This window comes from Tarenaya hassleriana, unplaced genomic scaffold, assembly GCF_000463585.1.
Source record: "Tarenaya hassleriana unplaced genomic scaffold, ASM46358v1 Cleome2, whole genome shotgun sequence".
NCBI lineage: Eukaryota > Viridiplantae > Streptophyta > Magnoliopsida > Brassicales > Cleomaceae > Tarenaya > Tarenaya hassleriana.
Window position 1 is genome coordinate 5,806,020 of NW_010965372.1, and position 13,628 is coordinate 5,819,647.

At 35.5% G+C, this 13,628-nt stretch overlaps 2 protein-coding genes across 3 annotated transcripts in view; both read right to left on the bottom strand.

Annotated features, from left to right (window-relative positions):
- The window catches only part of LOC104812528 (TBC1 domain family member 15-like), a 4,717-nt gene extending 927 nt beyond the window's left edge, over positions 1-3,790 (bottom strand). The window contains exons 1-10 of one of the 2 annotated variants that reach the window (XM_010539740.2): positions 3,036-3,785; positions 2,132-2,227; positions 1,755-1,858; positions 1,487-1,626; positions 1,293-1,391; positions 1,093-1,215; positions 923-1,011; positions 644-749; positions 440-537; positions 59-319 (exon numbers count right to left, since the gene is read on the bottom strand). In XM_010539740.2, the coding sequence (XP_010538042.1) occupies positions 59-319; positions 440-537; positions 644-749; positions 923-1,011; positions 1,093-1,215; positions 1,293-1,391; positions 1,487-1,626; positions 1,755-1,858; positions 2,132-2,227; positions 3,036-3,125 (1,206 nt within the window). In that variant the 5' untranslated portion in view covers positions 3,126-3,785. Of the gene's footprint in view, positions 1-58; positions 320-439; positions 538-643; positions 750-922; positions 1,012-1,092; positions 1,216-1,292; positions 1,392-1,486; positions 1,627-1,754; positions 1,859-2,131; positions 2,228-3,035 lie in introns of both variants that reach the window. The other variant, XM_010539739.2, reaches the window with a different exon arrangement.
- Positions 3,791-5,881: 2,091 nt separating this feature from the next.
- On the bottom strand, positions 5,882-12,770 carry LOC104812532 (protein disulfide-isomerase 5-4). The gene is made up of 15 exons (XM_010539743.2): positions 12,633-12,770; positions 12,073-12,163; positions 11,805-11,899; positions 11,514-11,571; positions 10,697-10,881; positions 10,508-10,565; positions 10,011-10,051; positions 9,845-9,919; positions 7,913-7,969; positions 7,759-7,825; positions 7,531-7,674; positions 7,179-7,400; positions 6,870-7,022; positions 6,344-6,421; positions 5,882-6,247 (listed from the first exon to the last, which is right to left on the bottom strand). The coding sequence occupies exons 1-15, from the start codon at positions 12,671-12,673 to the stop codon at positions 6,170-6,172; spliced, it is 1,443 nt and encodes a 480-aa protein (XP_010538045.1). The 5' UTR covers positions 12,674-12,770; the 3' UTR covers positions 5,882-6,169.
- Between the last annotated feature and the right edge of the window lie 858 nt (positions 12,771-13,628).

The window sequence follows — 13,628 nt, forward strand, 5'->3', positions numbered from 1 at the left end:
CAAGACCGGAAACAGTTCACTGTGGGGGGGGGGGAAGCTCGTGATCTCGCAAAAAAACCTTAACAACATCGTCGAGGCCACGGGCTTCAGTCATTAGCTTCGAGCTCTTGTCCTTGAGGACACTGGCAACGAGGAAAATCGACATAGGCAATGGAGCTTCCGTTCCCTTTCCTCCATTCTTCATGTTTTCTCTCTCGTACTTTCCGCATTGGTTTATTGACTTCGGTTTACCTCTGGAACCTTCGGTTTTTTCACACCCGAATTGAGCATCCTCGTACAAATCGAATAACTCGGGATCATATTCCAATGCCCACATCATCTGCACACACACAAAAAAAAAAACCCGAGACGGGAATAACATCATCGTTACCAGAATGATCGATCCAAGAAGGATATATTCGATGGTGTAATGCTTATAATAGATGAGTTCAAATCGTACCTCCCAAAGGTACAACGAGTCACAAAACGAGAATTCTCTACGGAACTGAACCATCAGCATCCGAATTGCAAATAAATAATCGCCGCCGCCAAGGTTCTCTGCATTTCAAGATCCATTTTTTTTTTTGCAGTTCCATAATCTTTTTCAGAATCTCTATAACAGAAGAGATATACTTAAGAGACGCTACGGAGGTAGAAGTAGTACCTAAATGATGGTGAAGTTTGGGGTCAACAACCTGAGTGATTGCAGCCAAATGGGTAAGCTGTGCTTCAACCCCAACCGATCTCCCCGTGCTCCGGAAATTTCCTCGCTTTCAAAAAACAAAAATCGATAACCAGTAAACATAGCTCAAATACAAAAAATATATCCGAAACTTGCAAGGATCCATCGCCAGTCTATGTATAAAATCCAGCCTTGAAATTTTCTTTTCACTTCGGTTCAAGATGTGATTAGATACAAACAAGAAGAATAAGGGTTAAGTACCAAACGGCGCATCAAACGTTCGAAGCACCAAAATGAATCAGCTTCGTCTTCGAGAAGCATAATCATCGGGGAACAGAGATCGCTCATTCCTGAACAATATTCGGATTCAGAAGACAATTTGTCGATTTTAGGGTGAACATCCTTCTCTTTAATTGCTCGAGAAAACTAACCTTGGCAATACCCGACGTCCGTGTCTATCCAAGCATAAACAGCCAGAATATCCCAGAGTTTGGACAAGTTTTCCTTCATCTCGTAAAACACCAAACTCCTATCCGTGCGATTTACATCAAGACCTGGAAGAAAAAACAAATTTCAGCAAAGAAAAATCTTGAAAACTACGCGAAATATGCAGATACAAGAGAAGAGAGACCTATCTGGTGAAGCGTAAGCATCCATTGGATTACTTTCTTGCCCAAAGGCCCGCGACTCGTAAGCTCTTTAAAAAAATCTGAACCATTTGAATCAGGTCCTGAAGAAACAGAAGGTGTATACAGCAAACGCTTATCCACAGTTTTTAGCATTAACAACATTTTTACTATTCTATAAACCAAAGATAACATTTACCTGAATTTGTTTCTTGAAGCACCAGAGGATCATAAATGGGTTTACCGTCTTCGGTAATTACAGGCGCAGTAATAAATCTACCGCTTCCAACGACAGGAAACATCCGCTTGCATTCTTCCTTCCAGGAAGCATACTGCAGTCTGAAGCAAATAACAGTACTTGAAGAAGAATGATTTTTCCGCAGAATCTATTAGTTGTATATGGTTTACATGGATGGAAAGAATCATGACAAATGCAATGTTTAACGGAATAAGAAAGGAGAAATCACCTTCTATGTTGTCGGATTCCCTCTCTGTCTTCGAATGTGCTCTTTGGATCATAACAACCAAGCAGGAATTCCCAGACTTCTCCTCTAATAGATGGATGGACCCCCTGAACCAACGATAAAGGATGGAATAAAAAGACGGGAATGGAACCAAGACAAGGCTAGACTTCTCTTATCTGTTGTCATGTAGGTTTATCCCGTGGGCTAATATGATTAATGATATAAAAAACCACCTTCATGCCTTGTTAATATGCAGATAGTTTCAAGCTTCAGCAAAACAAACAGTGGACAACAATATCCAGAACATCTATACTATCTGCAGTTTTTATTAAACCAAAGAAAAATTTCAAGCGGTCTTCCAACAAAGTTTACTGACTTACCCCACGTTGGATTCGGCTCAGAGTCTTGCCGATATCGAGGTAACCTTCTTGGGTAAATGCAGCCTGCCATTTTCTTATACTTAGAGTTTTACCCGGCTGCAGAAGCATTATGAAATACAAGCGTATTGTCAGCAATGCGGTGAAAACCTTCTAGACGAATCAAACATCATCTTCTTGTTAGCAGACATTCATATACAACCTTAACTATCCATCTACCTATCTCATTAATACCCAGCAAACCATGCCACGATATTTTTATAACCACGAGGAAGGGAAAGATCCAAGTTATGTGCGAAGAAAGTTCATCCGTCTAAAGCTCAAAGCAGCTCCACTTAGCCGCCGAGCAAAAGCTAACAACTTTCAAGTTCGGAATGGACTAGGTAACACTGTCAAAGCATCAAGCTCATGACTGATGGAAAATTACAGAACAGAAGAAAGAACCTCTAACCCTTTCCTCCTATATACAACAATGTAATATGCCTTTAACAGATGAGATTAAGCATGGGTCTGGAGAACTAAACAGTGTCTTAGATCAAATCCCTTCATTTCTCCGTACCAGGAAACATAATTATGAACATGAAGCAGTTCATATGTTTACATTTAAGGGAAGATCATAGCTTAATTTGCTTCCAGAAGGAACTGACCACAATCATTTCAATCGTCTCGTACCTGTTTCTTCTCATGTTTCATCTACAAAACCAAGCTAATCCCAAAAGGTCAAAACCCGAGAACAAGTTAAACGCCATGACAACGGGATCAACGCCGTTGTCACCGGAACAATGGTATGGAGCAACATGGAACCGAATTTCATGTTCAATAGACAAGATTCAGACCACGACATTGATGGCAAATCCAGAACGATTACAAATCCAAAAAAAAAAATGAGATGAACACAGATACAAACCTTGATCTTGAATCGGGTCCTGGCGACATCGGTGCACTCAGGCCGAACCTGGTAGTAAGAATCTGCTGGCTCAGTCGCGGCCCCCCACATTTACGAATATTCCCACAGAAAAAAAAAAGAAATTTTCCCGGAAAAAGGGAAGAATATTCGCGGCCGGAAAAAGGAAAAAGCGAAAGAAAAATTCCCAGGAACAGAGAAAAAGAGTAAACGGTTCCAAAATCAAACCCAGAGACCAGGAAGCGCCACACTGGAAACCCCTCAGAAAGATCGATCGATCGATCGATTACAGTTAAAAAAAAAAAGATACTTTTTTGTGTGGATTTGAGGAAAACTAAATTGAAAAATCAAAGGGGACCCAGCTTTGAAGGAGACACGGGGGAGAAAGAGTTCAAAGACGAAACTTTTCCTTCGAGTTTCTTCGATTTTGTTTCCTTTATTAAAATTTATTTATTAAATCTGAATCTTCTCTCCCCTTGTCTGCTTCACTTCTTCTTCTCTGTTTCTTGTTTTGTCACATTTTTTTTGTTACAGGTGATGGTGGAGAAAGCCATGGTATCGATGGTGGTGAAGATGAGCTTGGTTTCGTTGGAAATAGTTGTTGGCCGCCATAGACGGAGCTTGTGGATATTCCCTCCCTCTAATTCCCTTCATCTCCTCTCCTCCTCTTTTTTTTTAAAATTTTTTTTTTCTAGATTTATATTCCCTATATTTGGACGATAATTTTTGCACTCATTTACATGTTTCCTTTGTAACTTGCACATCCATCTGCAATTTTATTTTTTGGACCAACATTGAGACATTATAAATCTTTTCTCCATTGCATATTATTACATCTTCTGTGTGTAGCATATTTTCCGATTTCTGTTATTCGATTCATTTTTTGTTCACTGATATATATACCATGACGACGTAGATTTTGACTTCATTCCATGTCCTCCAACCCTAGTTTTTAAATTTATTAATATTTTCTCTCTCCTCGATTTCCCTCTCATCCATATTGGGTTTGTTTCCAATTTTCCATTAATTTATTCTTTTTCTTCAGATTTCAAAGTCTGAATCAAAACCAACATCATAAGTGTTAGGGGGCGACTGGTTGCACCGCCGCCACCCGCAAACGAAGCGGTTGCGATTTCCGACGGTTGCGGGCGATTGAAAAACTGACTGGTTGAACCGCAACCAACCGCAACCGCAACCGCAACCAAACTTATGTTTTCTAATCGCAGCTTCCAACTTGCGTTTTGGTAGCGGTTTCCGGCGTTTTGACAAAAAAACTAAAATATTTTTATTAGAAATTATATAAAACATTAATATATATATTGGTGATGATTTTGTTTAGTGTTATGATTTGATATTATTTTTAGTATTATATTTTAATAAAAAAAATACAATAGTATAATTTTTAAGTTTAATAATGATTATTTTTAATAATTTTTATAATAAAATTATTTTTTTACTTAAAAATAAATTAAATTGATAATATTTATATTTTAAATTTATTATTTAATTATTATAAATTTAGTAAATAATTTTTATCAAATGATACGAAAAATTTAATTAAAACTATTATAAAAAATTATTTTTAAATAATATTTTTTTTGACAATTTATATCAAAACGCAACCGCAACCGTAATGAACCATTCACTTCTAACTGCACCCACCCGCAATCGCTACCAACAGCAACTTCTCAACCAGTCAGTACTAATCATTTATAATCGCTATCAAACGTTCTGAAAACGCTGTCACCCGCAACCGCAACCGCTGCGGTATAACCAGTCGAACCCAGTAGTGTTTTTAGGTTATTTTGAAACAATTTGAATTTGTTAGAAGAAAACATTAATGATTACGTGAAATTCATTCACAAACACTTTATTTCTATTATATAGCAGCATATAAGCCACGATCAAGCATAAAAATTGAAATTTGACACTTTTAGCTTATTGAGTCATGATACTCATACATATCATACAAATTACATGGATCACACGAGAGGGGATAAAAAAAATAACTGAAAAAAGGTGGATAAACGGTTCGGTTTGGATTAATCAGTTACGATTAGTTTGAGTTCAATTATTTTGAATTTTGAAAACTAATAACCAAACGATTATTTAATTTATTTGGTCCGTTTCAATTCGGTTTCAAAAATCAATTTGATTTATTTTTGTCTACTTAAAATTATAGCCAAATACAAATTTAAATCAGTTCAGATCGATTATAATATTAAAAACAAGTTTTGTATTGTTTATAATAGAAAAATATTTAAACAAAATATAATATAAAATACCATTATAATCATATAACAAAATTTATATTCATGCCATAATTTATTTTGATATAAAAATAACAAAATAAAAAAGAAGACTTTATAAATAAATCTTATTCTCCTTATCACATTTGTAAAAAATTAATAAAACAATGATTTGAATTAAAAAGACATACGTACATGTATATATATATATGTGTGTATATACAATTCGGTACCATTATTTCGAGTTTTGAGAACTCATAACCAAACGTTTATTAAATTTTAATCGATTCATTTCATTTCAAATTCTGTTATTTCGATTTTTGAGAATTCGTAACCAATTAATTATTCGATTCGATTCAGTTAATAACCAAAATAATATTATTTGATTTAGTTTAGTTATTAACCGAGCCGAATGTCTACATCTAGAAAAAAAAACAAAAAACACTTCTTTAAAAAATTAATATTTTTTCCAAAATAATTAAATCGAACTGAACTAAAATAAAACTGAACCGAACCAAATTTGATATAAAAACTGAATGTTTATAATTTTTCTATAACCAAAATAATTGAACCCGAATATAACGAAACCGAAACCAAATCGATATTCGACCATATACTTTTCAATAATACACAAAATTACTCATTCTATTATTACAAAACACTTTAATATTTATTAAAAATTACAAAATTATCCTTAAATTTTTTTCCCTAAAATTCGGATTCGGATACCGGAAATTTCTATACTCAGCACCCTACGGATATGAAATCAGATTGTAATCCTTATCCCAAACATTTAAATACTAAATTCGAATATCCTAAAATATCTGGGTAACCAATTCCGTGCCCAACCTCACGTGGCAATAAATATAAGCTCCTCAGCCTCCCCTATCAAAAGCTTTTGCCGATTTCAATCTTTTTCACCAGTTTGATCGTGTTGTAGAAAATCGAATCCAAGATTCCGGCGACCTGAAAAACCCCACCGGTGAAAGAGTCATACATTTACTGAATCCCATGTGCCGGAATGTTAGTTTCTGGACCATATCACATGAGGTTTTCACTAACCGTGAAGACACCGCCGATAATGGCGCATACATTGGTGATGAAATGTGAGAACGACTTTGTGTTCTCCGTAATTAGAACCTTCAAAAAAGAAAAGAAAACCCGAGCAGTGTTGTTTAAAGAGTATTCTATTACAAGATATTGTCTTGAATTTTGATCTTATCTACTCCTTTTATCAAGAGTAAAACATATAAAAATTCTCAAACTTACAGAACGGTGGAAAACTAATTTCTAAACTTTCCATATCACAAATTTATTCTAAACTTACAAAATTTATCATTATAAGTCCAAACTTGCAAAATGTGTTACTGTAATTACCAAACTAATTTGTAGATCAACGTCGTCAATGTTTCTTCCGACATCAATTAACAAGTTTGATAATTATAATGACACATGTTGGAAGTTTGGTAATAAATTTATCAACTAGAAAGTTAAATTAGTTTTCACCATTTTACAAATTTAGAAATTTTTATGGGTTTTATCCTTTTTATTAAAAGAGGTTTATCTCGATATTTCAATATATACCTACCTGCATGGGAGAGAGCTCGAAGTGGAATTTAGCGACCGGTAAGTAGAAGCTGTGAGCCACACTGCTATGTGCTGTGTACTCGTACTCGATGAGTAATGAGTGTCCGTGGCTCTTTATCACTTCCGACTTCACTATTTGAAGATAGTGTTCGATCTGTAGAATAGATGATAGCATCGCAAATAGCGGATAAAAAAAAGATAAAATAAAAACAAAACCATCAAGTGGAACATTAGGTCGTTAATAGTGAGTTCTCCCGCTATTGTCCTAATGTAATGACCAAGACGAGTTATTGGTAAGATGTGAACTTACAGTAACATTAGGCCCGAGATCACGGTGATTTATGAATGAACGGCCGTCCAAGCGGTTATGGCTCCGACCAAGATAAGGTGCCAGGCGCTTTAGGTCTTTCATAGTCTGAGGTGAAATACTCCGGCCAAAGGAGAGATGGTTGATGACATGGGACATGTTCATTTGAGAAGAATCAAATGAATGAGATCCAGATCGTGCTGACACTATAAGGTTTCCCGGGACCTGCAAGAACATAAACATACGACATCTTACGCAACTGGAAAGTCGGTCAGATAGTATAAGCACTGGTAACTTTGCTCCGTACCCAGAGTTCAAACACCAATTAGTCATCTCAATTTTCCGTAAAACTTACCTTTTTTACACGCACATATCCTTCAATACGGCATCCTCCAGTTGAAGGAGCTTTTTTCAGACCTATCGCTGAATTGTCTGATTTATCTTCCAATGCTAACCTCTCAGACTCCAGCTGGATTGGCTCAACCAAACTTTCCACCATCTGGAGAAGCTCGGAAAAGATATTAACAATAACATTCCTAAGAGGCATAAAAATTGAAAAAGAAACCTGGATAGTATGGTCTACCTTTACTAGGCTCTCTGTATCACGATCTCCATAATAGGATTCATGCTCGTGATGTCCATGATCCTCTCTGATTCATGCTCGAAGAATAAGCTATATTGAGCCAGTGAACAATGATCATATATTATACGAATACATTACATCCATGCTCTCTTACCTAACATCATTGCCTTTACGGAAAATGCGAATAGAAGGATACCCTTGTATGTGATGCCTGAGAAGATAAATAAGAAACTAAAGTTAAGAAGCTGCATGGAGTGAGCGAATACAGCCAATAATTGAAAAGGACTCGAAGAATGACAAAGAACACTTTACGTATAGCAACCAAATTGCAAGGAGATTCAAACTACCTTCCAAAAATATGACTTGATTTGGTCCAGTCAGAAAATTTTAGAAAACCTTAGATTATCTTATCCAAAACAAAATTAATTCCATGGAAGCTAAAGACAAAACGGGAGAAGATTATCTCCGTCACTCATTGAAACTTTCAAATTGATCTTAGACCAACGAGTTGCACAATTGTTATTTGGGGTGGGGGGCAGGTGGCTAATGCAAAACTGATTCAGTACTAACCTATGTCCTGAAACCCCTTCTATTCCAATCCCACTATTGCAAGCATTGGAATTTGCAATGATGTACGTAGTGGAAAATATCCTAATAGCTGTTAAGTTTCAGCTCCTGAAACTCTGATTTCCAGCAGAAAACTCAACACATTCATCGATTTCCCAAAACGAAAACACACAATTTGGATGATCTTGTTTGTAGAGAGGATCCCAACTCTCTCCCATTACAAACCTTACCAAAAACAACCATAAAACCCCTCTAATCCCTCTAACCTCTCTATTTATAACTATTGATTGCTGAAACTAGATATTTACTAATTAACTAACTAACCAACACCAACAGCAAAACATCCACTTATTAACTCTAGTGTAAGTTCAATGAATCTACACTAACCACAAACATGTCTACGGAAACACCTATCAATACCGCTCCGCCCCCGCCTACAGTTTCAACTTGTCCTCAAGTTGACAATGTCGAAATTGCTTTGATAAAAATCCAACTGGTGGATAAAGTCTCCCATCCCAATCCCAAAATTGCCTTCTACTTTGTCGCCCATTGTACAACACCCACGCTAAGCCATCTTCACTCATGGAAGTAAAGGAAATCTTCTCCCCAGCCTCTCTTCCTCTTACAAACCATTCCAAGATATCCTTTCCGACAAATTTATCCTGTTTCACCTTTGCCAATGCTGTAGCCATCGAAAAATCAGAAAATCTGATCGTACTGGCTGATTTCAGAACAAACTCACAATTCGTTGATAGATTTCTGACCAACTCGTGATGCACGTGATCGGTCGGTGATTGTTCCCCTGATGCTTCCCCTTTCGGATGCTATTACTTCGAATTCATCACTCGCATTCTGTTGGCAGTTTTCACCAATCGCCGACGCTGTTTTCGTAGTGCACTCGCTATCGATAGGTGACTGCTCCACAGAAAACTTCCTTTCCCACTGCGATTTCTCTGTTTTGAGCCGATTCTTCATCATCGCATTTTGCTTTTGCAGAACGGGTTTTTTTTACCTAGGCCAGCTCAGCATTTTGCTGTTGGGGCTGGAGTATATAGACTATAGACCTGGGAAAGGGGATTTATGTTTTGATTCTGGGAAAATCTGGTGTTGGGGAGAGAAGGAGCTCTCATTAATCAAACCCATCCACGTTTTTTGGGTTTTGATAACAGTAAAGAAGGAATTCTGCTCAGTGTTCTTTACAAATCTGTTCTGTGTTCTTATCAGGATCCCAACCCTCTCCCCTTACAGCCCTTACCAAAAAACAACTATAAAACCCCTCTAATCCCGCTAACCTATTTTTATAACTATTGATTGCTGAAACTAGATATTAACTAACTAACTAACTAACCAACACCAACAGCAAAACACTAACTAGTCTAGTCTAAGTTCAATGAATCTTCACTAACCACAAACATGTCCACGGAAATACCTATCAATAGCTTCTCTTTAAAATTATGCACAGACTGGAGGAGTTATGGATATAATTTGTGGCGAGATGTCAAACAGATTACTAAAGTACCTCCGACAAAGATCAGCTTCTTGGGTGCAGTCAACTTTCCCCAAAATAACACGTCCATCAAGCTCTGGGTCATATCTATAGGAAAAATAAGGAAAATGGATAATCAGTAATGAAGTAAAGGAGTATAATTGATTCTTTATCTCCAACTGACAGTAAAACGACTAACCTTTCCTTTATTTGTTTTGCTGCTTTTTCCCATGATGGTTTCTGACCATACAAACAGAGATTATATTCTTCCAGTGAAAAGATTAGCAAAATTGAGTCTCTACTGAGCCAAAATATACTTCACTTAAAATTAAAGTATGATATTCAGTACCAACAGAACCGCATCAGGTAAACACAACTGACATCTTTCTAGTTAAATTCTTTAGAATACAGCTAAGCTAAGGTGTACACCACCTCTAACAGGAAAGTAACCCATCATGGAATGCTAAAATTATAATCAGTTCATTCCCCCCATTGATGTTATTTAATTTCCTGTTGAGATCATATTCAGTGCAAGGGTGGTTGGCTTTCAATATGTCTTGTTATCAGGCACTAACACTGCCTATGATGCAAGCACAAACATAAATATTGCCTGAGTGAAGAGGCAACAAACTAAATGGAAAATGTGCAATGACTTCTAACTTTCATGCGGATGGGAAACAAAGATAATGGATTTACCAGGAGATTACTCCAATAGCACCATGGAGCATAAAAATTTACAACCAAAACGGAGTATCTGCACAAATGTATGTTTGAATCGTGTCAACAGAAGCAAAGTAATCGTATGAACAGGCACTCTTCCTAGTATAATTATTCATGCACTAATATATGAAATGATTAAAATGAACTTTGGCATAGGCCACTTACTGATGTGAAAATTCGTCAAAGTTGTTGCTACTTAGTGGTATGGAACCTTCAATTGCTTCTTCATCAACATCATTTCCATGCTTAATGAAATTCAAAACAGTCCCAGCATGAAACTCAGGACCAGTGGGTCTTAGATCCGAATCAATAGGAAACTTGCGAATTGTTTTTGTTATATTTAGCCTGTTCTGAAAACATAAGTCAGAAATCAGGGTAATGAACTTCCATTACAAATACAGGGCACAGAATTCTGAACCAAACAGACAGAAAGGCAAGCAAAGTATTTTATTTTCAAATTACATATACGATAAAATAGAGTTCATAATTTAAAATTATATAGCAGTTTTCAGTTTGGAGGAAGGCCACCAAAACAACTAGCAACATAGATCATATCAATTGCTTAGCTGAATCTCCTTAAGTACTATGTTGTTGTAATCAAGCAGGAAAATATATCATGTTACAGTTCTGCCCACTGACATTGTTATTCATCACCATAACACACATCAAAGATTAAACAATTTAATCAGAAAATCTAGACTCCTCTATTATTTTACATATTATATTTACCTTTTGAGCTTCTAATATCACAGCAGAAAAAAGGCAATAACCAAATAGGTAATTGTCTGGTGAGTTTTGTTTATCGTCATATCAGATGTAAGATGTGCTACCTACCATGATACATTTCTTTCACCCTAAGAAACTATTGTCCATTCCAACTCTCGTATGCGTGCCAGACATATAAATCTCATTAACAACCAGCAGTTGCCAACAACCAGAACTCAGGGTTGTTATGATGAAACTAATAACAAAAGAAACTTACAGTTCCTAATATATCACTGACATCCACAGATGCGAATTCACATGAAAGTACCGGGAAGCTGCAGTAAAATAGAAATGAGAGTCAGCAACCGCAAAACATCTGGATATTGGACCATATTGATAAGACAGCGCAAGTAACCAACAGAAGTTCTGAAGGAATAAGACATATATTCAACAAATAAAGGATAAAACTGATGTTCGAGCCTCAAGAACTGAAACATTAACCTAAACCCTAAAACAAAATAAAATATTTTGCCAGCAAAATCAAAATCTATATTTTAGTATGATTTACCTTAGGTTAAAATCGATGCGCAAGAATTCTCCATCAGAACTCTTGTCAACAATAACGGATGTGGTAGTGCTGACAGCCACATAATTGTTCAATTCCTGTAACAAGAGACTTATGAAGTCAAAATGGCAGTCCAACTACAATGAAAGGAGCATTTGAAATTATCTAAAGCATTAAACTTTGAAACAGTTTTGAGGTTGGGCTTTGTCATAAAGCTTGAACGACCGTTAGAGAGTGCCATCAACAACAACTACAACCAGCTATAGCCTACCATTCCAAAAAGGAATAGCATAGAGAGGGCGGCTACAATGGACAGTCCAGCACCTGACAGCGTCGCCTCTGTCAAGTCCCTCGGGATTTTCCTGAAAACACATAATTCAGAAGGAAAACATGAAATCCCTAGCATCAATGTCTAGATTCATAAATCTCAGATGCCAGTAGATGCTGAAGCAAATCGGTATAATATAAACAGGACCTAGAAACCGAAACTAAAGTGGCTAATGAAAATGCTCTTCCACGAGATCATACTAAAAAACCGAATGAAAAACTTGGGCATCCTATTTTCACTCAGGCGAAATGAAAATGCTCTTACACGAGAAAATCGATCTTAAAACGTCAAGAACACTCCTAAACTACTGTATACCAACTACCTATGAGCTAATCTACAAAATCTCCGCCTCGCCTTCAAGCAATTCAGACAAAAACACAAAATCTATACCAATTCCTACCGACATTAGATCAGTCACTGTCTAAATCGAGAAAAAAGAGCCAAAATCTACAAAAACAGGAGGAATCTACAAAGTGCGAGAGAAAAGCAAAGAGATACAAAACCTGTAGAAGTCTACGGATTTGATCTTGCTCGAGGAGATCATCTTCGGAAGAAATCTCGTTGACGAGGAAGAATCAACGGAGGAAGAGCTGTTGACATCTATAGAATCTACAGTACGATTTATCTCCGGTTTTTAATATTCTAATATTTTTTCCCAAACCCCGCAATTAATATGAAAATACAACTTTGCTATATGAATGTGATTAAAAAATATATAAATTATTTATATTATACAGAGAAAATATATTGGTTCAACTAAAATATTGTACATTCAGCATAACGCATTATATTATCAAGTTAAAAAGTAGAATTATTTAAAAATATATGTTGTTATCTAAGCGTTGTATAAATTGGATATGAATGATTTGTTATGGGATCTTCAGTGTCGGTGTTTCAATTTCTACACATAATACCAAAAATAATATTTTTAAATATTGTAGTTATAATTTGTTTTAAGAACGATTTAATTTCTATATATGATATGGAATTCTGATGATATTGACTTGTATATGTATGACATAAAACGTTTATTTTTTACTATATTTATATAAAATTTGTTGATATGAATGTAGTAAAAACTGTGAGAGAGATAACTTGTTTTATTGTTTGATTGTAAAACTCATAAAAATTCCAAAACTTGTAAAATGATGTAAAACTAATTCCGAAATTTTCCGTTTAACAAATTTATTTTCAAACTTACAAAATATGTTATTACAATTATCAAACTTACAAAATATGATATTGTAATTTTTAAATTAATTTTTAAGTCAATATCATCGAGGTTCTTTTTGCATCCATTAATAAATTTAGTAATTATAACAACAAGTTTTGCAAATTTGAAAATAAATTTATTTAGTAAAAAGTTTAGTAATTAGTTTCCACTATTTTACAAATTTAAATTTTTTTATGGATTTTATTCTACGTATTAAATATGATATTAATATTTGTAAAGACGAAATATATAAGAATATAGAGATATACAATCAAAACTATTCATT